Source organism: Phaenicophaeus curvirostris, chromosome 25, assembly GCF_032191515.1.
Source record: "Phaenicophaeus curvirostris isolate KB17595 chromosome 25, BPBGC_Pcur_1.0, whole genome shotgun sequence".
Classification (NCBI taxonomy): Eukaryota; Metazoa; Chordata; class Aves; order Cuculiformes; family Cuculidae; genus Phaenicophaeus; species Phaenicophaeus curvirostris.
Window position 1 is genome coordinate 4,588,204 of NC_091416.1, and position 24,816 is coordinate 4,613,019.

General features: G+C 41.9%; 2 protein-coding genes across 2 annotated transcripts in view; one reads left to right on the plus strand and one right to left on the minus strand.

Moving 5' to 3' along the window:
* SCN3B (sodium voltage-gated channel beta subunit 3) overlaps positions 1 to 24,816 on the plus strand; it is a 59,912-nt gene that overhangs the window by 3,235 nt on the left and 31,861 nt on the right. The window lies entirely within an intron of this gene.
* ATP12A (ATPase H+/K+ transporting non-gastric alpha2 subunit) lies at positions 1,595 to 23,837 on the minus strand. The gene is made up of 24 exons (XM_069876469.1): positions 23,757 to 23,837; positions 23,619 to 23,679; positions 21,498 to 21,641; positions 19,984 to 20,043; positions 18,897 to 19,100; positions 17,719 to 17,832; positions 17,428 to 17,562; positions 16,778 to 16,895; positions 15,911 to 16,179; positions 14,883 to 15,081; positions 14,314 to 14,423; positions 13,481 to 13,615; positions 12,809 to 13,001; positions 12,157 to 12,332; positions 11,045 to 11,181; positions 10,194 to 10,344; positions 8,069 to 8,237; positions 7,223 to 7,377; positions 6,505 to 6,628; positions 5,773 to 5,918; positions 4,988 to 5,121; positions 2,965 to 3,066; positions 2,225 to 2,316; positions 1,595 to 2,099 (listed from the first exon to the last, which is right to left on the minus strand). The coding sequence occupies exons 2-24, from the start codon at positions 23,625 to 23,627 to the stop codon at positions 2,071 to 2,073; spliced, it is 3,105 nt and encodes a 1,034-aa protein (XP_069732570.1). The 5' UTR covers positions 23,628 to 23,679; positions 23,757 to 23,837; the 3' UTR covers positions 1,595 to 2,070.

Consider the following 24,816-nt stretch of genomic DNA (forward strand, 5'->3'; position numbering starts at 1 on the left):
TTTACTCCTTCGCAGCCCAGAAGGCCAACTATATCCCAGGCTGCATCAAAAGAAGTGTGGCCAGCAGGTCAAGGGAGGTGATTCTGCCCCTCTATTCCTCTTCTGTGAGACCTCATCTGGAGTCCTGTGTCCAGTTCTGGAATCCTCATCATAAGAAGGATACAGAGCTGTTGGAACGGGTCCAGAGGAGGCTTCAAAGATGATCAGAGGGCTGGATCATCTCTCATATAAGGACAGTGCAAAAACTCTCTTCTCTTTCCTGCTTCTGTTTATGTTTGAACACATTGCTTTGACTAAGTACTGCAAACCTATAGATGGGGAAAAGCAGGTTATGTTGCTTGCCTGTATCACTTCTCCTCTTACTTTTCCCGTCTTTAAAGCAGAAGATGAAACATGTCAGTCCTGACTCCTGGCAAATGACAACATGTTGAAATGAGTCATCTTGGCACATCACATACTTCTTGTTTGTGTGTTAACAGGGTTAATGTGTATGCATTACTGAGTGATAAATAGCGCATATATCTGGAACTTGGACTCAGTCATTGTTTATATGCTTATTTATTGTTGTTCTTCCTTCTTCCATTGTAATTTCTCTTCTACATGTCTATATGTGATAGACACTGATAATCCAGTATAATTGATAGTGTAATACCCAGCCAGGTATTAAGGAGAGGAATTTTGAGGAGGGAGGCTCACATAATGCAAAATAAGGGTGTGGACTTCTGGGAACAGGCAGGCTTTAAGCCGGAAAATACTCTTCTTTTTTCCCCTCTCTTAGTTCTTCTCTTGATTTCTTTCTTGTGGCTATTCCCTCTCACCATTTATAGAATCATAGAATAACCAGGTTGGAAGAGACCCACTGGATCATTGAGTCCAACCATTTGCTGCCACAGGAATTCCCTTTCTGACCCTGTTTCTTCTCTAAAGCTCATTCAGGCTTGTACTTAAATGTGAAATAACAACGTTCATTATTTATCATTTGCTTTAAAATTGGGAAAGCCCTTGTCTAAACAACATGCGATACCTACTCATTCTTGCTAAAATGATCATATTAAAGACCTGGTTTCAAATTTCCCTAAGAAATATTTTCCCATGAGGGTGGGGAGGCCCTGGCCCAGATTGCCCAGAGCAGTGGTGGCTGCTCCATCTCTGGAGGGGTTCAAGACCAGGTTGGATGGGGCTTGGAGCCCCTGATCCAGTGGGAGATGTCCCTGCCCATAGCAGGAGGTGGAACTGGATGGGCTTTAGGGTCCCTTCCAACCCAAACCATTCTGTGATTCTATGAAACAGGACTTAAACAGTACCCACCAAATGCATTGTAAGGTCTATTTTGCCATAAGGATCGTTCCTTTGGAAAGCAAGTATTGAATTTGGTATCTCAAAGTGCTCAGATCCACTGATTGTGCCTTGGCTTTCAAGGTGCATTTATCATAACTCAACAGGTACTTAAAATACTTTAGTCTGTTAACAGGGGCAAAAAAACCAGGTATGAACTTCTTTCCTCTTTGAGCTGGCAGAGTTCAGGTCCTTCCCACTCAGTTTCTCTTAGTCTTTATAGGGAAACAAGATGTAGAACTGTTTTCTGGAAAAAACTTTTATTATCAAATTATTCCTATACAGCATTTTTACCCTTGGGAAGGTAACACGGGTCTATGTATGCACTCGCTTGGAATTCAGTTCCACCAAAAAAAGAAAATCAGCAAACAACACCTTTAGTGCAAATTAATGCCTTACATTATATGGATTTTCTGGGTTTTTTCCTCCTCTTGAGGTAAGTTTTCCTCTCTGAGTGCTCTCCAAGTTCATATTTGAATGAGGGAAAATTGTGCTTGTTACAAAAATAGGTAGCATTTCAATTTCTAAACAAGTGTCAGCTTTACAGTACAGTGGGAGGTAATTCATCAACCTCTAAAGTCCTTATTTCTTCATGAAATCATGAAATTTCTTCACCCTTTCATGGGGTGAACCCATGCTTGATATTGCACAGGCAGGACATCAAAGCAGCAGAGGCTGTCGGGTGGGGAAGAAGCTCTTCACAAGGAGGAGGATGACCAGTGATGAGCAACCGTTTCAGTAATACATATTCTTGTCCCACCAGCCTGCAGGAGGAGAAGGGAGGAGGGGGGAATCAGTTAATTTTTATTCAGCAAGGAAAAATAATTATAAGGAACAAATAGGAAAGGATACCTTATATTAAAATACTAAACTAGAAAAATCTACTTACTTCCTGGGTATCTCCTGATCAACAGCTTGCGGACTTCATCATAAACCCATATCAAGATGGCAAATGGTACAGCCACAAACCAATATTGAAACCTGGCAGCAGGAGAAAACATTCTCATTTAACAACATCGAACCACCCTGCTTATATTCTGGGGTCTCTCTATGCTATTTGATGTCATTAAAGTGAATCTGGCCTTCTTGGCAAGTTTCTTTTTCTGCAAATTTAAGCACTCAAGCTGTTAAAAATAAGATTACATGCGTGTGTAAGCCTCCTGGTCTTAAGTAGTTACCTAATTAATTTATTCCATATACAATTCAGAAGGAAATGCTCCCTGGTGGTATTACAGCCTCTGAAGATGGCAGAAAAGGAAAGTTTCTGACAGTGATGTATTTAAATTATAAGTTGCTTGTGTAAAATTAAGTCAAACTACCTGGTCACACCGAAATATTTGAGTATCCTGGAAAAAATATTCAAATATTTGTTGTAAACACAGATTTCTGGATCCTCAGTAGTAAACGCAGTAGAAGAAGTAGTGTCTTTTTGTAGAAACTATGAATGTAATGCCCTTTTTGTTCAAGAAATTGTCCACCCTGTTCTTCATAATGAATATTCCGAAATATTCATCCTTGAATTGTGCTGCATGGGCATCCTGCTCCCATTTGCCTGTTTCTGGCAGAATGGTAAGTCCATGGCTGTTGCTGTGTGGAGGGCAAGGGAAGCAGGATAGCATCCAAACTTACCTCAGCGGTGTGAAGTTCAGGGCTGTAACATGTCCAAGGCCATAGCTAAGAATCAGAGCAATTCCAATCTGGGAAAATATACCCACCCAGATGACTTTGTTCCTACAAGAAAACCAGAGAGGAAGGATTACATGCGTGAAAAACCGATGTCACAGCATCATGCAAAGGCTGAGCTGTTTTGGGAGTTGGGTTTATGCTCTGGCTTGAATGATCAGTGCCAGATGATCAAAAGAAGCATGGCCAGCAGGTCAAGGGAGATGATTCTGCCCCTCTATTCCTCTCTTGTGAGACCTCATCTGGAGTCCTGTCTCCAGTTCTGCAATCCTCAACATAAGAACAATATAGAGCTGTTGGAAAGGGTCCAGAGGAGGCTACAAAGATGATCAGAGGGCTAAAGCACCTTCCACACGAGGACAGGCTCAGAGAGCCAGGCTTGTTCAGCCTGGAGAAAAGAAGGCTCCAAGGAGACCTTTGAGTGGCCTTCCAGTACCAGGAGGGGCTACAAGAAAGCTACAAGATTCTGGGGAGGGATAGTTCACAAAGACTTGTGGTGATAGGACAAGGGGCAATGGGTTTAAACTGGAGAGGGGCAGATTTAGACTAGACATAAGGAGGAATTTCTTCACTACAGGAGTGGGGAGGCACTGGAACAGATTGTCCAGGGAAGCTGTGGCTGCCCCATCCCTGGAGGTGTTCAAGGCCAAGTTGGATGGGGCTTGAAGCCCCTGATCCAGTGGGAGGTGTCCCTGCCCATGGCAAGGGGTGGGACTGGATGGGCTTTGAGGTCCCCTCCAACCTGACCTATTCTATGATTTTACGATGAGCACTGCAGACACAGTAGCAGGAGACAATTAGTAGACCCTAGCGCTCTCTTACATTGCATACGCCCGTGTCTTTCTTTCCTGGCAGCATTCCTGACCTACCTAGACTAAAGCAAGCTTTAGGTAGACACGCAGTTTGCATTAATCATGTCTTCCAGCTGCACTGTGAATGTGCGCTTTGTGACTCAGATGTAAATGTAAGAACGAAATATATATACACACACACACACATAGGTGTAGGCTCTGTACTTGCAGATAAAGAAAGGAAAACTATTTGCTTTCATATCAGAAATACTCCAACTAAATGCCAGCTTTTATGTGTGGCCTCTGCCCAACAGATAATGTTAACTCCCCAGCTTCCATGGAATTAAAGAGTGCAAAGGGCAGCACAATCTTAGGGAGTTTGACCTGCTGGGATCTCCTCTCCTCAGAGGCTAAAGTTATCACCAGTAAGTCTAAATATGCTATCTATTGATATATATGTAAAGAGGTTGAGAAAATAATCTGGAGAGGTGTGGGAAAATAATGGGAGATTAACAAGGAGGATTATAAACATGGTCTAGTGACCTGCAGCTGACGTGTAGAAAACCACATATCATACTAATTGTTGTTTAGCCTTCTGTGCTTGAGAAGTAGAACATCTGTGTCCAGATAACACAGGCCTGATTTAGAATGTGCTTGAGATTCCTGCCCTGCTTTGGGGAAGATCAAAGCGTGGTGGTAAACTACGCCTGCACGAACCCCTAAAACACAGGAGAAACCAGCAGGTTCAGGGATCCTCCAGCATGGACCAAGCTCCGCGGTGCCTGCATCCCTGCCTGTGTGCTTCTACCCAGTGGCTGCTTTGGGGATCCCCTGCTTGGAGAGGTAGTAAAAAGGAGTTTAGTCTTTGCAATTCATCCATGGTCTTGCAGTTGTTCCCATATCCTGCCTATGCCAGCTCACGGGAGGGGAAAGTCCCCTTTTTTGCAGTGAACATTTTACTAAATGGAGAGTTAATTTTACACTGAAGCATTCTCAGAGTAACCAGTACAAATTTTTCTCTAAAGAAGACCCTTATTACAAGGTAGGGAAGATGTACGAAAGTGTTTGTCTGGGATTTGTGATCACTTTGAGCTTTTGTTCAAAGACTAGACCTTCTAAAATTAGCACCAGGTTAACTTAACCTCTCATGTGTCAGGTAAAGAAGCTGCAAAATTTACCTGAAAAGACCCTGCTGGAAAATGGAATTCCTTCGTGTTTTCCTGATGATCAAATCAGCGACTTGCTGAATTGTGATGCTGACAAAAAAGGCAGTGTAGCCAGTCCACTGTAGGTACAACCTCTGGTACTTGGTCTGCAAAGCAAGGGGAAAAGCAAATAGTGTTATAGTAAATACTCATATCTTGCGCAAGTGACTGCAACTCTTGATAGCAGCATTTCTGAGCATTACTGAGGTGTAAGTGCAGACTTATTCCAGATATGGACAAATCCTGATCAGATTTTGGCCAGTTGTTCTAGTCCCCTGGTTACTGTGGCTGAGTCACGAAGCTGAAGCACGAGCTTGGTCTAAGAAGGTATTTATATTGATTTGTTAATGGTTTCTGTATCTTGTGATTCCTGCAGATTGAGTGAGGGGGAGTGATGAGGGAAAGGGGGAGGGAGAGTTTGCAAAGTACTTTACAGTAGAGCTCTTCAGAAGCTGGGCTGACAGATTATGATGAGTCTAAATGTGGAGTGCAGAGAAGAAGGTGCATCTCCATGGGCTTTGAATCAGAGGAAGGCAAATTGCAATAGAATGAATGAAAAATGGAGTCTGAATGAATGAAATGGGTGCCCAGGAGGCTTTAAAAAGAGTCTGTCCTGAGGGACCATTAGGCAAAAACTGGTTAATTTTGCATTTAAACATTTTTCTCTTTCCCTACTCCTTTATGTTGGAGGAAAGTGTAGAATTTTTAAGAAACTGTTGAGCGAGAGGCAGAGCAAGGATGTTTTAGTGCTTCTTTACCCATTGCTGTCCGTATGAATCCTCAAAGTCATTAATGGCATTGCTTTCCCAGTTGACTCGCACACCAAGCAGCGTGGAAGGGAGGAAACCTTGTTGAGCGTACACGGTAAAATAGGTTACGAAGGCTCCCACTGACTGAATAATACCTAGAAAATCAAAGAGAGAATGAGGAAGGAGCAAAATTTAGGAGCACTGGTTAATGTGCTGGATATCAGCATTGATCTGCCTCCCATGGCATGAAACATGCTATGAGCGTAAAGGTAGTTTGAGAGCTATTAGTGCTCTAAGGTTCTTGACTTCTGCAGATAAAAATCTGCTGGTTTTTTCAATAGTTTTAAGCTGAAAGAGGGGAGATTTAGTTGAGATCTTAGGAAGAAATGTTTCCTTGTGCGGGTGGGGAGGCCCTGGCCCAGGTTGCCCAGAGCAGTGGTGGCTGCCCCATCCCTGGAGGTGTTCAAGGCCAGGCTGGATGGGGCTTGGAGCCCCTGATCCAGTGGAAGGTGTCCCTGCCCATGGCAGGGGTGGGACTGGATGGGCTTTGAGGTCCTTTCCAACCAAAAACATTCTATGATTCTATTGAGTAATGAGCCACAGAAGGGAGTTAACAAGTTTGCCGTGGAAAGCAGTAGAAGGAGTTTAGTTTCAGCTCCCTCTTTTCTAAAAAATGAATCCACTTGGCTCTGTCTTGGTTTGCTGATAGGAAATCGTGTTTCAGAGAACAAGCCAACCTACCGATCTGCAGATAGGAGTACACAGCAAGCTGCTCGTTCACTAGCCTGTCTTTCCTTTTGTTACGAGGTCTCCTGTTCATAATATCGCTCTCAGCTTTTTCGTAGGCTAATGCCACCGAGGGGATCTACAACAGAAGTAAATGATCAGAGTCTCGATGACATCATCTGTCTGCTTCTCAGACACTAGTCAGAAAAGTTTCAGTTCTCAGGTGGTTTTGCTGACATACTCTGCCTTTTCAGCACACGCAGAACAGATGAAAGAAGGATCCATTTAGCATTCTGACATGTATAAAGGATTTTAGGCAAGTCTGAAAGTGCTTCATAGTTCTGAAAGGCTGGAGGATGCTGAAAACATTAGGGGATCTGCAGGTCCCTTGGACGGGGCTCTAATGAAATGTCTGCTATACATCTCTGCAGTAACTGCAGCAATGTGTATGATCTCAGTTGAAGCATGCTGTTATTTTGCATGCTGTTGAGTTTTGCTTGTCAGTGTGAATCAGAACTCTTTTCTTTCCACTCCCCTTCTGCAGCTCCTTTTATTCTGCTCTGTTTTATACCCGGCTTCTTTTAAACCACCCCTCTACACTTTCGCTAGCTTGTTCTTCAGCTTCAGGGTAAGGGAACTAAATCTTCCAGTGTTCTGTCTGTCCCTTTGCACCCAACCCCTCTCACTTATCATGATATTTCAGCAGAAAATAACTTAAAAAACACCAACTTACAATGTCGGTGCCCAGGTCAATGAATAGGATGGTGATGGTGCCGATGGGCATTGGGATGCTGGCAATGATGTAGATGAGAAAGGGACACAGCTCAGCAATATTCTTAGTCAGGGTGTAAGCAATTGTTTTCTTTAGATTGTCGAAGATCAGGCGGCCTGGAGGAAAAGGGAAAACAGTAAAAACTGTTCATCAACAGTGTTCCCCAGCAAAAAGTTTGATTTTTAACTAGATGAAGTGAAAACATTCACTGCATGTGTCCACTTTCCATGTGTTTCCTCATTCATTTTGTCTTTTTGTTTGTTTGTTTTTAAAGCTACTAACATACCTGCCTTTCTGAAAATTTAAGTAAAAATAAAAATCTCTTTCAATGGGAAATATTGGGGGGAAAGTCCCATTCCACAATCTGCTGTAGTTTTTATGGAAACTGCTAGTTCATTATGGTGATTGACTGGCACGTGTTACTATCACAGGTGGACCATGGTGGAGGTGATCTGTGAGCAAGTAATAGTGCAAATGTAGAGAAAACAGCTTATATCTTTTTGAGGCTCAGAAGGGCAAAGGAGCAAGATGCAAGTGCCTTTGCCTGGGTTGAAGATGCAGTGATAGCAGATCGATGTTCTACCTAACAGCTACGTGTGAGAGAGGGGGCGATTCCTTTATTGTCCATTTGTCTTCTGCTTATAAATGGAATTAATTCCAAGTTTTTCCAGATATCAAAATCACATTTACAAATCCATGAAGAAAAGGGGAGGTGAGCACAGGAGGGAAGGACCAGGAGGATCCGCCCGTGCTGTGTAGCTGCCAGCAGCTTTTACCTAAGAAAGTGGGTAGCAATGTTATTTTTACCTTCCTCCACTCCAGTGACAATAGAAGCAAAGTTATCATCCAGCAGAACCATATCAGCTGCATTTTTAGCTGCATCAGATCCAGCAATACCCATAGCAATTCCAATATCTGCTTTTTTAAGAGCAGGGGAGTCATTGACTCCATCTCCAGTCACGGCAACAACTGCTCCCTGGAAAGAGAAAAGGATCCAGAGGTGGATTTTTTGAGAACATGGTCCTATCTTCCTCTAAAGAAAGTCTCCTTTTGGCATGTTCACTGACATCCCTAGAAGAAAGATACTGATATCCTCTCTATCCTCTTCATACCTTCATAACATAGCTAGTGAAAAGGAAGATGCTGGATAGGATTAATACAGCCTCAGATTTTTTTGTCATACACGTCTGTATATGAGCTTGTTATTTAGGCTCTGGTCATAGTAGAGAGAAATGAGAAATTTGAGGACGTGACTTATTACATCCTAAAGTAGGCATCTAAATTAGATGCACTTAAAATGAGATTAATCTGATCATTTCTTTCTGTGGACCGTAAGGGAGCCTAAAAATTTAGATGTGTATCTATCTGTATATGGTCTATACTTGTCTGAGCAGACCCAGGCTTGTCTCTGGCATCTGTGGGAGATTGAGTTGACACAGCATGTTCTGTCCTTGTCTCTTATTTTGTGAAGTGTTTATAGAATCAGTTAGGTTTCATCTTAATTTTAAATTACCTAGCTGTGCAGTTAGAGACCGTTCTCATCCTGTCTCAGCAACATCTGGTCAGTGAACAAATCTATGCTAGCATTGCACTGGTAATCCAAAAGATGTAAAACTGATTATTCAAGTCAGCTTCTTTGTTATCTTCCCATGAAACCGTCTACTGCAGCTAAAGATTCTGATCCTGTTGATGTGAAAGTTCATGGCTTGATAGCAATGCAGAGTGTTCCGAGTGGGAAAAAGCCTGACAAACTGATTAATACAAATACTGAATGTCCTGTGCCTGCGGGGATTTAGCACAGTATCACTACCTATAAATAATTCTATGTACAGAAGGGCTTATAAGCTCCGAGTACTAAACATAGTGTGTAGACAGAGCTGGGGGGAGGGAGGGTGTTCCTATTCATCTTTTAAAGAGCCAAATCTACTAGGAGTGTGGGTGTCTGAGCAGTGCAGGACGCATTTACCCTCTGTCTGCCAAAGGCTATTCAAAAATAAAATTAAAAAAGGAGATGGAAATGAAAGATTTTATCCTTTTTTTTCCCCTCCTGAAATCAGTTCAGGCCTAAGCCCAAACTGCTGGTAGCGTTGATTGGAAAACTTAGCCTTGATGAAACTACAAAAATGCTGTCCTGTGCCACATCTCATTCCCTGCAAATTTCAGGCTCAGCAGTGATGTGGCTTTCAGCTTGAAGCATCTACTTGGAAGATGCGATATTGGAGGGGATAATATTTTCATAACAGTTTGCATCTTTTTCAGAGGTCAGGATATGTCAATTCTTTCCCTTCTGCCCCTTGTTCTGGCTGCACTCCATGCTCCTTCATGTAATATTGCCCATGGATGGGACAAACCCTCTTTAAAACCTGCTTTCTGCGGGTTATTTTACAGTCTCTGAAAGTACTACAGATAAGGCTTGGTCCTAGATAAATCATGCCGTGACGTTTTGTGGTATTCATGCCTTATTTTGCTTCTAAACATTCCTGTGGGTGAGAAGTGCACAGCTCTAAATGGCCGCAAGAGATAAGATAAGAGGATGTGGTAACATGTTTCTTTTATCTGGGTTTAAAGAATTCTTGAGGGAATGCTCCTTCCCCACCAGTGCTCGGGCTCTGCCCAGGCTTTATGTGGAGCCCAGCAGCGGCTTCGCTGAATTGCGTGCAAAAGGCAGACCCTTGGTACAGCTCCAAGCCAATCAAACCTAGGACAAGCTCATTTTGTCAATAGTTCGGAGTCTGTAACAGGAATTTGAGAAGCTTGGATTCTGTCCAGCCAGCGTTCGTGGCAATCTGTTAGATAATGTTCTAGCAGAGTGAAAAGAGTATCAACAGAGCTTAGGGAGCATTGAAATTGGCTTCCACCCTTGAACCTCTATGATTCTATGATATCTGCTGTCCTATAGCCCTATCTATGTGTAACCTTTCACACCTCTTACCTGCCTCTGGCAGCCTTCGACTATAATCAGCTTCTGTTGGGGTGATGTCCGAGCAAAGACTATCTCCGAGTGGTTACACAAGATTTCATCCAGCTGTTCCAAACTCATATCCTTCAGCTCCATCCCATTAACCACGGCTGCCGTAGCTTCTCTGTAAGAACCATGGGAAAGCTGGGTAAATTTTTGAATCAAAAGGCTTTGATAAAAATAGTGCACTCATGGAATAGATGAGGCTTGATAGTAAGGGAAGCAGCAAATTGAGTTAATTTCAGAAGCATTAGTTGTTAATCAGCAGGTGTTGAATGAAAAGCACTGTAAAAATCCAGAGTGAATTACAGCTACCTAGATGCACAAGGCAGTAATTGAAGCTTCCTCCTGAGCAGACGTAACAGCAGAAAATGCGTTTTAAAGAGGGCTCTGAGTGGGAGGGTGGGACAGTGGAGGAGGGAGGCATCTTCTCTGTAAGTAGCTTTCATCTTTCTCTTACAATATTGGTGGGGTTTTTTTCATGCTTAATGGGTGAAAGAGGAATTTGGACTGATGGTCCTTAGGCTGTGCGATTCTGAATTTTGCTTTTCATACGTGTGTGGTCAGCAAAGTCCAACGTGATCTGCAAGGTGTAGTTTCCTAGTTTTTTTTTTCAAGAACCAGTGAAAATGAGAACTAGTGACCTGGACTCACAGTTGCTTAGATAGAGGTGACACATCAGATGGACTCAGTGGCTGGGAACGCATCAAGAAACAGAAGAGCAAAAAGCAGCCGTGGTTAGCTGTAAAAGCATCATGAAGGGAGAAGGGATAGCATTCAGAAAACGAACCCTTAGGTACCCCCTACGCTCTGTTTGCTCTCACCCTCTGTTGACTTGCTCAACAGGAACATTGAGGCGCTTAGCAATATCTTCCACTGTCTCGCTGGTGGCTGAAATGATGCCTACGCTCTTGGCAATGGCTTTAGCTGTGATGGGGTGATCGCCAGTGACCATGATAACCTGAGGAAGGGACAAGCGTGAGTGACAAATGCGCAGTGGCTGGAGTGGGAGGTAGTGAAACGTGGATGGTGGTCGACCAGGAAGCAGTTCAGAATCTGATCATGGAAAGCTGTGCTGTATACATAACAATGACAGGTTATGACTATCACTTAATTAGCTTCATATTTACATCTAGTCTCTACCTCTTGTTATTGGCGCTACTTCATCAGGGCTGTCAAGGAAGAACTTGTCACAAGCGAGGTTAGAACAATGCTGAAGAATGAAGCCTTTATGTAAGAATTCTGTTAGGTATTCTCAAAGCTGAGAGTTCGTTACAGTATTGCATCTTAAAATGGATCCTTGTGACTGAGATATTCTGATAGATAAGACGCAGTTTTATCTTGTTTTTCTTAAAGAAAAGTTGCCGTCAGAGTTGAGGTTTGGGATAGGTCTCATCTGAGATTGGTAATTCCAAATACTGCTTTTCCTTTCTTCTACGCCTGGAGCTGAAACTTTACTTGTGAGTCCCCTGGGAGTGAAATTAAGAGGATTACTGCTTCTGGTTCAGCTTGAACAGTTCTGAGATTAGTGATTCCTACGCATAGACATTCATAGCAAGTGTAGCCCTGTGTCCTAATGCCTTCTCAAGAATTATTTCTGTTACCTTATGCTGTCCACAAGCAAGTAATTTTAGCTGGTGGGGTTTTTGTATTCTAGAAATGGATCTGATGAGACAGTATCTGACATTTTCCAAATTTCGATTTTCAGTTTTAGAGTTCTGTCCACTTTCTATAGTTTGATTTCTACACAAATTAATCTGTTTTGTATCTCAGTGTCTTCAAGTAGATTCTTTAAATTACAGTCGTGGAATAGTATTAAGGAATGTTTATGGGTTTGGTAGTTGTTCCTGGGAAGATATTTAATGGCAACGTGGCATAAGATCTTAAAAGTTAAATTGTATGGGTTGTTCTGTATTTTTCATTGTAAATTCCCTACCTTGATCCCAGCACTGCGGCATTTTGAGACAGCATCTGGCACTGTGGATCGAGGTGGGTCGATCATCGATAGGAGCCCAACAAAGCACAGGTTGGAGGTTGGGAAGTTCATGGAATCTGTGTCAAATGGGTAGGAGTCTGGAAACTCACTTTCAGGCAAGTACAAATGACAGAAACCTGAAAAGAAACTCAAGTTTATGTAACGCACAGGAAACAGCAAGAGAAAGAGGAGAGCTTGCTATATAGTACCAGGCTTTGCTCTTGTCCATAGGATTTCAGTGCATTTAACTATTAGCTTTTCATGGAGGTCTTTTTAACCTGCCATTGAAACCTTAACATCAAAGCTCCCATAGAGTCAGTGACAGAGTTTGCTCACATAAAGCAAAGCCAGCAATGCTGCCAGCAGGGAAGAGTGTTTTCCTTTGTGGAATACACATGGGGGTTTTTTGGCTGTACAACATGGCAGATCAACATTAGTATAGAGCAGGAAGAGCATTCATGCTGCAGAAGAGAGCATGTCAGTCTGGTTTTATGACTGATTAGGAGGCTTTACGCTTCCCTTTTCCCCCTCCACTGCAAGAAGAATGAAGTCCAGATACGCTGTATTGTACCAACCCCATTTCCCACCATATAATCCTTCTAGTTGGACTCACCCAGCACTCTCTCTCCCATTCCCCCCAGCTCCATGTATGCTGTTTGGAAAGCTTCTGCCTTTTCACTGTCCAGTGGTTCTTCTTTGCCATTGATCATGATGGTGCTGCATCTCTCTAAAATCCTCTCCGGGGCACCTTTCATCACCAGCAGAAAGCGTTTGTCATTGGGATCTTCAGTCTCATGAATGGAAAGCTGTGTACCACAAATATGAAGTGATTTAAAAGAGCGTACGTGATCGTAGAATCAGAATGGTTTGAGTTGGAAGGAACCTCAGAGCCCATCCAGTTCCACCCCTTGCCATGGGCAGGGACACCTCCCACTGGATCAGGGGCTCCAAGCCCCATCCAACCTGGCCTTGAACCTCTCCAGGGATGGGGCAACCACCACTGCTCTGGGCAACCTGGGCCAAGCTCCCCACCCTCACAGAAAACGTTTCTTCCTGTTATTTTTAGTTTTGGTTACTGTACACAGAACTATTTCTTCTTTCTTTTCTGTGAGGTTATCATGTATTTCATCAAATGGAATGAACTGTATTTATTTTAGCTTAGATTTCTTCTGTTAATGAACCACCCCATTAAGACATCCAGGTCACAAATAGTTGTACTGGACCCAGCGATAGGTACGTTTTAAACTTGAAACAGTCTATCATCATTTCCACAAGTGAAACACACCTGGAATTTGTTGGTAGAGTTGAAAGGAATTTCAGCCACTTTCTTGTTCCGTGCTCTAATATTCATGACATCACCCAAAATGACTTCGGCAAATTTCAGCAGAGCAGTTTCAGAGGCATCGCCTACCACAACTCTCTGTGAAGAGAAGAAACCGTTTATGGCACATATACATCTGCATTTCCATCAGGAGAGCTTGCATGCTTCTGTAACACACTTTATGGTTAAGCAGCAGTGAATCGATGCTGCTACCTCCAGACTCTCCTGGAAAATTATTTCAGTAAAACGCTGGGACTTGTGTTTTGCTCTTGCTGCTGGAACTAAGCTGGAGCAAAGATGGAACTAGTGCTTGAATCTGTGAAAAAGTGATGTTTGTGACCACTTTCAGCTTTGTCTGGAGGCTTTGTGTCCTTGGGTAGCATTAGGCTTGTACGGGTGAGTAAACCGAAATACAAATGACTTTGAGGGAGGTGTTGATGGAGTAGTGATTTTTTTTTCCTGGTGTTCTAGTCACCAGCATTTTACTAATTCAAGTGATGTGCAAAGCCAATAATTAAGGCATTTTTACCTTTTCTGGCCTATTATATTATGTTTATACTGCAGTAATTGCTAGTGTAGAAATTCTTGGGGCCTGAATTGTCTTTTTCCTACAAGGGCAGTTGCTCTTGGCTTTGTGGGTTTTTTCCCCTATGTTGTATACCAGTAAGACTACTATAAATAGTAACTTAGAAAACTGGTAAGGTAAAGTGGAGGAGATTACCAAAGGCAAACAGAACAACTCCTAGGTATTGTTCTTTCAGAGGAAGAGGAATAAGCTTATAAAAAGCAGCTGGTACCTTCATTATGGGAAGATTCTCCTGTCCTGGTCTGAATTCCGCCCGATTGCAGAGAGTTACAATTTTTGATAATTCTGTCCAGGTCGAAGAACTTTGATCAAAAGGCTGGGCTGAGAAGAAGCAAAATAAATGTTGCGTCCCCTAACATGTTGCACGACGGAAATAGAAGTTTAAGTTTGAAATAATAGGACTGAATTATTTGCAGAAGGAAATTGTTCTTTTGAAGGTTCTGTTCCAGAAAATGTGACTTAAACCGTGATATCAATCAATTAGTACTTCTGCCAAAATCGCTTAGATATATTTCTCCAATTATTTCCTTATTAAGTTTACTGTTGGAAAGGGATTTGGATTAGAACCTCCTCCAGGTTTATTCATTTTTTCACATCTCTACATGGTTAAGAAGGAACTTTCCTGTTGCACACTACACTTCTGTGTGAAAGGGTGACATATCAATTTTAGCTATTAAAAGATATCCTCATCGACATCATTTTGGCAGTCACTACATATGAAACACCGCAGGTCTGATCCAATCAGTTGCCCCTTCCCACATCATCCCTTGCCCCATTTACTTGTTTGATCTTCACTGGTGTCCGCTGAGTAAATCTGATTATCAAACCAGAGGTGAGCAACAGTCATCCTGTTTTGCGTGAGGGTCCCTGTCTTGTCGGAACAGATGATGGAGGTAGAACCAAGGGTTTCAACAGCTTCCAAGTTCTTCACCAAACAGTTCTTCTTTGCCATCCTCTTGGCTGTCAGGGACAGACTCACCTGGTAGAAGTAAAGTTCGTCTGACTGTTAGTGAGGGACAGTTACAGAATGATGCAATGAGGTTACAGATTTCTGCTAGATATTTTGTGTTGCTTTTTTTTAGGAAGAGAACATTTTAAGAAATTATCTCTTGCTCAACTGCAGTGCATTTTTTCCCCTTTTTAACAGCATTATTAAGGTCAGAGGTTTGGCCATAACAGGGAAAAGTACATTTGCTGCTGAGAGGAACCTGCTTTCCTGCTGATAGGAACAAGAGTCTCATATCAGTTAAGAGGCTGCTGTACATGGAAGAACTTACAATTGTGGGGGAGTTCCTAATCACCAGCTTAATGAATCCCAAAATTATCCTCTTCTTTATTGCAGTACTGCTGGTTGTTCATTGTTGGTGTACTTTAGAGCTAACAGTGCTTAGCAGGTGTGCTGCTTCTCAGCCAGGGACTTTAGTGATGCTTTGGATGTGTTAGTAAGTGGAATTTTCATGTGACTTTCAGGGTGCAATATCCTCATTTCCAAACAGGAACAAGTTGTGGAGAAATGAGTCACATCATTCTACTGGTTAGCAACTGAGGGAGAAGGGTACTTGAAGAGCCTTATTTCAAACTGGATTGTTGTGCTCAACCTTTTAAGATTACTGGCTCAGTTATGCTAGAATTACCAAATGAAATGTTTGTCCTTTCAGTTTCGCGAAAAAAAACACCCCTATTTCAAACTCAATTTGTCCAAGTCACTTAGATAATCTGTTCTTCACTGTAATTAATGTAGAAGTGATGAACTGGGGTAGTGGCTGGAGAACTACAGTGGCAAGCAGTGAATTCAAACATAGACCTACCGTTACTGTGGCTAGCAGTCCCTCTGGCACATTTGCCACAATGATGCCAATGAGAAAGATGATGGAATCCAGAATCTTGTATCGCAAGGAAATAGAGATGATGAAGAAGATAACACCAACTGTAATGGCCACTCCTGCCACCAGGTAAACAAAATGTTCTATCTCAATCGCAATGGGTGTTTTCTCATTTCCTACTCCCGATGCGAGAGAGGCGATCCGCCCGATGATTGTGCGATCCCCAGTGTTGATTACGATGCCAGTAGCAGTGCCTGCAAAGGAATAAAAGACTGTCAGCTCTAGGAGAGACCTTCTTCTATACCCAGTACCGATTGACAAAGACCCTTCTCAGCCTTAATGTGATTGAGACTTCGCTCGGAATTACATTTTTCCCCTAACCTTATATTAGTGAAGAGAAAGATAAATGATGATTCTATTTTCATGAATTAGTCTTTTTTTATTGCATTAAAGTAGGAATGTTTGCTATAATGGGCACTGCACTGTCTCATAGCAGGCAATCGGGAGGTACAGCACCTTTAGGTGTGCAGAGCCTTTTCACAGAAGCATCCACAAGTATTAGAGGCATCTGCAACAGGACATTCCTAAAGATAGTGATGGAAGGACCTCAAGGAAACTGTAATTAATTGATTGTTGTGGCTGATTTATTATCAGGACCAGCCCAGTTCTAAAGGGTTTCTTTTGGTGTGCTTGGGAAAATCGTTGCTTGTGAGCAACTAAACCTTTCTGGAATTCCTTGAAGCAGAATTGTTTAAGATGAAGGATGCCAAAGTGCAAGCAGAATTCCAGCTCAAGTCCATTTGTCCTGTACGGATGCCATTTCTGGAGGCCCTTCTCTCTGTCCGTACTCACCTTCCACGCAGGTTGTGGAGTAGAACGCGATGTTCTTGGTCTCCAAGGGGTTGTCGTGGGTGAAGTCACAGGAACGAGACTGTGGTTCTGATTCCCCTGTGAGTGAAGAATTGTCCACCTTTAATGAAACGGAGAATGACCACATTAAAGTCAGTAACATGCAGTTATGTCTAGCCCAGAAGGCAAGGTGGGAGCACATTTAATAATCCATGCAGGGCCATAATCTCTCTGTGCCTTTTCTGAGAGTGCTGCTCTTGTCACTTAGAGGATCTGTTTCTGTGGGAAGTCACTTCAGTCAATGTGTCTCTCTTGGTGGGATTTTCAGCAGCAGCCTGAAAGAAAACATGGTTTGCCTCTATCTCTGTGAAAACTGAGGACTGTTTTGGTCTTTCTTCCTTTGTCCTGGCAACAAGCATTGCTAGAACATGGTATGGACCTAATTGCTCCTTCTGATGTTCTAGGGGGAGAGATGTTAGTCCTAGATCAACTCAGCATCACAGTATAACTTCTGCACTTAACTGTTTGGATAGATTAGGTCTAGTTGAAGCTCTAATAACTCATAGTGGGTGCACAGAACTTTTTTACATGTAATAAAAGTCTCTAAACTATTTTTTTTTCCTTTTTCCCCGTACTCCACGAAGCCTGTTTACCTTACAACCCTGAGTAAAGATCAGACGAATGTCTGCTGGAATCCTGTCTCCACCCTTTATTTCCACGATGTCTCCAACCACCAGCTGATCTGCTGGCAGTTCCTTCTTTTCTGCATCTCTGATGACAAGAGCTTGCTGAAACACAGAAATGTTGTAAAATTAGCATTGTGCCATTCTCTAAACATCCCATCAAGAGATAAATCCAAGTTGGACTTATTGTGCATTCATCATTTCAAGGCGGATTATTAGAATGTTTTTTGAGCTCAAATGAAATGTGTTGGTTATTCTCACCTGTGGAATCATTTTACTGAAGCTGGCCATGATGTTTGTGCTTTTAGCTTCTTGATAGTAAGCAAAGATACCAGTGAGGATGACAACCAGCGCCAGGACTACACCAAGGTAGAGCTGATCAATAAAAGACATAATGCAGTTAACTTCAGACAAGAGTTTAGCAATTCTTCTACTACAATAAATCATATTTCTACACTTTTTCAGGAGGCTTAAGGCAAGGTATTTGGCAGGTTAAAAGACAGTATAGGAAAGGAACTTTTACGTTCTGCCCTGCTAATGATCAAGTAAAGATTTCCAAGTATGAAAAAGGCTTTTAATAGCAAGCTTTCCTTCTTTCTAGAAGCCTTGTCTAAACTAAACCTAATTTTGGTATTGGCCAGCATAGAGTTGATTTTCTTTGTAGTAGCTAGTATGAGGTTTTGTTTTGGATATATCCTGAAAACAGCATTGATAACACGGGAAAGTTTCCGTCTCCACCGAGCAGTGCTTACACAGTATCAAGACCTTTTCTGCTTCTTGCACTGGCTCACTAGTGAGCAGGCTTAGGGTGCAGAAGAAATTGGGAGGAGACACAGTCAGGATACCCGACCCCAACGGACCAAAGGGATCTTCCAGACTATATAATGTTGTGCTCAGTGAGAAAAGCTGTGAAAAATAAGGATGTGTGTGTGTGTATTCAGAGTTATGGTGTTTTGTCTTCCCAAGTAACCATTACATTTGCTTCACCTGTTAAACTGTCTTTGTCTCAACCCATGAGTTTTCTCACTTTTACCCTTCCGATTCTCTTCCCCATCCTACCAGGAGTGGTGAGCAAGTGGCTAGATGGGGCTGAGCTGCTGGCCAGAGTTAAACCACAATACTGATGCAAACCTGGACAAATTATATTCTCAGCAGAGTGTAACTCGTAATGGAATTAGTGGTAAAGACTTGAGTCCTTTGCGGACTTCAGTATTGCTCTTACGAGTATTCAAGTGTTATGATTATGGGTAGTGGTTATAAAATTTTGGCTAGGCTCTCTTGGACATAAATGGTATTTATCAGAATGTTCGATAGTAGAGGGAGGATCCTGAAAGAACAAAAGGCCTCTTTGTAGCTACTGAATAACTGTGAAGTAGTATTTAAATCCCTTAGATTGTCAAGGGGTCAAATACACACTTTGTGGTTATTCAAATACTTACATTGTCAAACGGTGATTCAGCTCCCTGAGCAAACTGAATGCCAAATGAAATCCAGGAGAAGACAGCTCCAATCCATAAAAGGATGGAAAACCCTCCCACCAGCTGCTTGAGGAACTTCACAATTTCTGGAGTGGCTTTGGGAGGACTGAGTGCGTTGGGACCATCTCGAGCCAAAATCTCTGCTGCTCTTGCACTAGAAAGACCCTGCAAAAGTAAATGGCACATTTAGAATGAAGTTACAGAAAACAGGTTCTCATCTCAACCCAGAACTAAGTTTGCATGCTGGTTTTTTTTTTCCTTAAACATTGTTTGTGTCATAGATCAGCTGCAGTAACCTGATTTCCAAACTTTGTGATGTCAGGGTCACTGCTATCAGTTATCTGCTATCTAGAAACAGATATTTCCTTACTGGAGCATTGAATTTGGGACCATATCCGTTAGGAGTTTTCATTTTGCAGGTTATCCACTAAATATACTTGTCCTAAGCATTTGGAAAGCTGTGGAAAAATGGACATCAGTTCTTTTGCTGCTCTTCCTGCATCTCCACCAAGAGGTTTGTAGATGATGGGTTCCTTGAAATTCTTGTCTGTACTCTGGTCACGTTGCAACGCTTTAAAACGGGACTGTTAGATGTCAAAGGGGCTCAGGTGTATACTTTCTCAAATCTAGTGCTTCCTTAAAGATAAAAAACTTTTCCAATGCACTCTCTTATAAAAGATTGTTACAGGCACTGATGGTGAAGAATGAATTGTAGTGAAACCGAAATATCAGAGGAAAACTGTAGAAAAGCTGAGTTTCTTGTGCAAAGTCTGAGGTCACATTTTGTGCAGGGATGTTGATCTCAATGCAGTAGATCAGGCTTCTTCAGACTTGAGAGTTTAAATCCACGTTAGAGCTGTGCTTTAACTTGCTGGTTTAGGCTTTTTGGGGGAGTTAGCGCATCATATTCAGGCATCCACATACGCATCTATGGATGAGTCTGTTGATTTGGAAGTGTTCCTACTACTTCTAGGAAGCTTTAGGGAAGCCAGAGGCAAAATAAGGCAACTGATTCAGGCAGTTTCTTAACAATGCCCTACGGACTTACTTTGTCGATGCTCGTACCATACTTCTCCTCCAGTTCTGAGGCACTGAGTTTGTGGTCATCCTGGATTCCAAAAGAAAGAGAAAATGATAGTGAGCAGAATGTCAGGCTGTTGAAATTCTAGTTTTAGGATCTGGAGAATGTTCAGACTGCCTGGATCTGGAACCATGGATCCAGTTACTAGCATGATGTCCCACTTCACTAACAGGCAATATGTACTTTGCCTATTGATAACCAAATACTTTCCACTGGAAGATGGTGTTATATTTTGATTTTTAGTGTACTTTTGTAAATAGCTCCCTCCTCCATCAACTCTGTCACAGGAACACAATGGTATTTTCATGTTAACACTGCTCATCTGTGCTTCTTTTAGATAAATATTTCCTCTTTACATGCTATGAGAGTCAGGTACTTGGTACCATAGGTAGCATGTTGACAGTAGAGAAGTTGTGGTGTCAGAAAATGTGTGACAACAATCTACGCTTGACTGACACGGCAGGGTACGTGAAATTATCATGTGGAGAGAAGCAGCAGGTTCTAACCACAGTTTAAAAGGGTGTGGGAAAGAGAAATCTCAAGGCTGTTCTCCTTTCTCTGCAGTGACATCTCTGTGGTGTCATTGACCTAATTTTATCTGGTGCCAAACTGAGATTTAGAAGCCAAGAATTCGAGCGATCTCTCAATTGTTTTCACAGAATGATTCATGGGTACTTGGATGAGTCAATTAACCTGCCTGTGCTTTGGTTTCTCCTTAGAAACATGAGAGTAATGTTACATCCCCTGGTGGCAAAGATAAGATACGCTGAGATTTATTTAGCCAGTACTGGGTAGATTTGGGAACATGATGGGTAAACTGATGGCTCATTTGGGGGTTTCCTTACCTTTGAAATACTATCTAGCCTGTAAGGAGCCTCTCCTTTTAGTTGCTCTCACAACAATTCAGAAAGGAGGTCAGTATAATTACCTACATTTTCAAATTGGGAAACTGAAACTTATAGAGAGGAAGGAACTTTTCCAAGATCGGCCAGTGAGTCAGGAGCAAGCCAGAAGTAAAACACAGGATTCTTGAGCTCAGTGCACTGTCCTTGAAATCCAGTGCAGTTAATCTGGGGAAAAACCCTATGCTTAAAGCTGAGACATGCTTTTAGATCTACTATAAATGTCTGGAGCAAAATGTTGTGCTTCTTACTTTCTCTCTCTTTATCCTGTGAAGGATAGAGATTATAATTATTCCATCTGAGCATAACTTCTCTTTGTGGGAGTTGATGTTCTGTAGTATTGGTGGCTTAATTAAGCTAGAATCATTCTTTCATTATAGGCATTAATCCCGCACAACTGTTTTCTGGCACACCTCCAGAGCATCAGGAAGTGATTCCTTCCCTTGTTAGGACTTCCAGAGCAGCGCATCTTCCGTTAAAATGACAGCACGTTGGCATCTCATCCCACTTCACCAGACTGCACGCAGACAGCAGGTAAAGGGGTCCTGCCAGGGGTAATGGGAGCTTGAGAACACTCACCAGCTCCAGTTCTTTCTTAAGGTCTTCTGTCTTCTTTTTTTTCTTGTTGCCTTTCAAATCTTTGTACATTTCTTCATCTCCCAGCTCTTTTTTTTGTAGATCTTTTGTCCCATAGATCTCAACCGAGTAAACATCAGACTTTTTCTGTAAAAGAAATAAGTTTTGTCATCATCATGGACAGCTGCTGGGTCTTGAAGGAAGCATTTAAAAGTGCCACAAACAAGTCAAACTTTGACAAATCTACTGGTTTTAGACAAACTACAAACTTCTACTGTCTTTCTCCTACAACTTAGAGTGCCAGTTCCAGTCTTATCCCAAGATCTTTCCAGCATATGTTACAGCTATTATGGAATCATATAATCATTAGGTTAGAAAAGACATAACCATGGTCAGGTCTTCAGCAGATGTAAACTAGAGTGATTCCTTTGAGATGTGCAACACTTGTAGTGATTCGTGGTCCAACAGAAAGTGTTAGAAAAAGGAATATTGCCCCAGGATCTCAGCATGGCCAGTGAAAATCATTGGGTCACTTATCAGCTCCAAGGAGGAGATTGGTGTAAAACCAAAAGATTTTGAAAAGGAAAGTGATGGTAAAGTTTATTGAGAACTTGCCTGTTCCCAGAGCATTTTAGATACATGACTTCAAGATCTACTTTACTTTTTTAATTCAACTTAAGATTTACATATTTATATTTACACTCAATCACGTAACGAGACATGGAGCCAAACACGTTACTGGTAGCCAAGGAGAAACAAATCTACATCTTTTCACCTACAGCTCAGAACTTAGCAAACTCTTCACTCAACTTTGCCAGTCTAGTACCAGGTACAGGAAACTATTAATGTAGAGAAGCTTCCAAACCCCTGACACTGCGGGGGTTTATTGATAACTCGGGGGCGGGTGCCGTTCCCCAACTTGAAGTTAATTCTGTATTCTGAAGGGCAAACTTCCTGTATTGCAAATTTACCAGATTCTGTAATCATAACATTCCAGATTCTAATTATCTTGTAAACTACATGCCGTGCCTTCCTGGCTGACCCCGTTTCATAGGCTTCCTTACGGATCAACCACCAGAGCTTTGTGGGAGTTGTCCTGGCTCTTATCTGATGATGCTATTTGCTAGTGGGATGGATTGGCTGGGAGGCTGGTGCTGCTGCTGTCTGTCTAATGAGGACAGACAGACTCTGCAGGGCATTTGTCAGTGTTTGGAGTGCTGCAGAGATAGTATTTCAGATGAGTTGAGAGTAGACATCTTAATTACATGCATTCTAAATGAGAGAGCTGAAGTAATGGAAATAAAAAGGGAAAAAAGGGACTGGGGCATCTTATTACCTAATACTATTCTGAACTCAGAAGTGGCATCTTATCCCCAGATGCCTTTTAGTTAGAGGAACATTGAAGTGTTGACATTGTATCTTAAGGAAGGGAAAAGCTAAGAGCTAGTAAATAGTTTGGAGAATGAAAAATTCAAAATCCTTTTCCTAAAGCATTTGGGTTTGCTTGGTGATACAGATCCCAGATAAAGGACATACCTAATGCAGGAAGTTCTATTTTTTTCTACCTTGTCAAAGATTCACTATCTGGTTTATCTGTTGGGATTTTTCCTTCACTGTCTCCCTCCTTCTCCTCCTCTCTTTAACTGTGCCACCCAAAAATCTGTTCAGCTTTTCAAATCCTCATGGAGTATAGAGACCATAAGAGAAAGAAAACAGCTATCTATTGTGAGATCTTTGGAGATGGAGGAGAATGATGAAGAAAATTACTGAAGCTAGTAAAAATCCGTTGATCACCTCTGTGCATGGTCTATGTTTAACCTCTAAACTGTTAATTTTCATAAAATCTCAGATTTTGGTGTTTACAGAAGAGATAGTGTTAATGAAATTCTTGATTATGTACAAAACTAGAATTCTTCCCTATCCAATCTTATCTCTTTACTTTTTAGGATTAGAGGTGCGTACCCACCTACAGTGAAACTTTAGTCATTGCACTAGATAATAAGCTCCATTTTTCACTCATCTCTTACTTATAATACATCTGCATATATTAAAACATAAATTGATGCCTGTTCTTAAGAAGAAATACATATGCAGCAGCAGCAATTCTATGAACAGTGTACTCACCTTTACCATCTTGATGAGTTTATTCCTTTCCTGCTGGAGTGAAACAGCCAAGCCAAAGTCTCTGGATGAAAAGCAAAAGCCCAACTGAAGAATGAAGTGGCTGAGGGCAGTTTTGGCTGTTGGAGTTCAAAAGCTTGCAGAGGTTGTAGTTCCCTCTCAGCTGGCAAGACGATGTTAGCTGGAAAGCTTGCACTTTAGCATCCTTCAGGCAGGACGGGTTCGTTGTCCAAAGCCTGTGGAGAAAGAGCACTGTTTGCTAGTGCTTTATAAATCAGCATCTTGTGCTGCCACTCCACCCCTCCCCTTCCAGGTCCAGCCCATCTTCTGTTTCACCTGTAGTAGGTGGAAAAATACCACAGTAATGGGCATGTGGGTTTCAGGTCAGATAGTTTCTAATTATTCCTTTGTAGTGTTTGCTCACAACTGGGGAACAGGTGTATTATTCATCTTGCTAGAAGCAAAGAGTTTCCTCCAGAGGCTTTCCAGCACCGGACTCCCCATATGATTTCCAGCTGGTATAGCAGGATAAAGGAAGTCTGTGTCTATTTTGTCTTCTCTGTTTACATGAAGTTCTCTTTGCTTGCCTAGGGTCCCTAACAGTCAGATCCCTGCCCTGTTTAGATACTAGTAGGGATTTACTGCTACTTCAAGCCTTGTAACTTGGACTTCAGTTTTAATTCTTGCATTGTATTTGTTGTGTTTTTAACCTTTATGCCTAGTTGACAAAAGCACTTCCTATTTTCAGCAAGAGCATTTACCTAAACAGCTTATTTAAATTGTTTGTCTTGCAGCAATTTCCAGCTCCTTTATGGGAGTGATAATGAGATTCATGACACTTTTGATCCCTCCCGCTATATCTTAGAAGTAAAGTTAACCTCTTCACCTCTGAAATTTAACGAAGCCAAATATGGTGACAGGTTTTCTGTACTCTAACGTTATCTGAGGGAAGATTGTCTGACAGAACTGGCCTCGCTGGGCAATGTAGCACTTCAACAGTTGATCTTTTACATTATATAATTCCTCAGCTTCAAATTGCATCATTTGAGATGCTGCGAGGTACCACAGTCACTAGCGGATGACTCAGATTGTGGCAAGAGATATAACACATTAATGGAGATAACTAACGTTGACCATTTCAAGCCATACGTATAAGCTGTTAATGTAGGGAATACAGCCAAGAGACATTCTTTTACTTCTT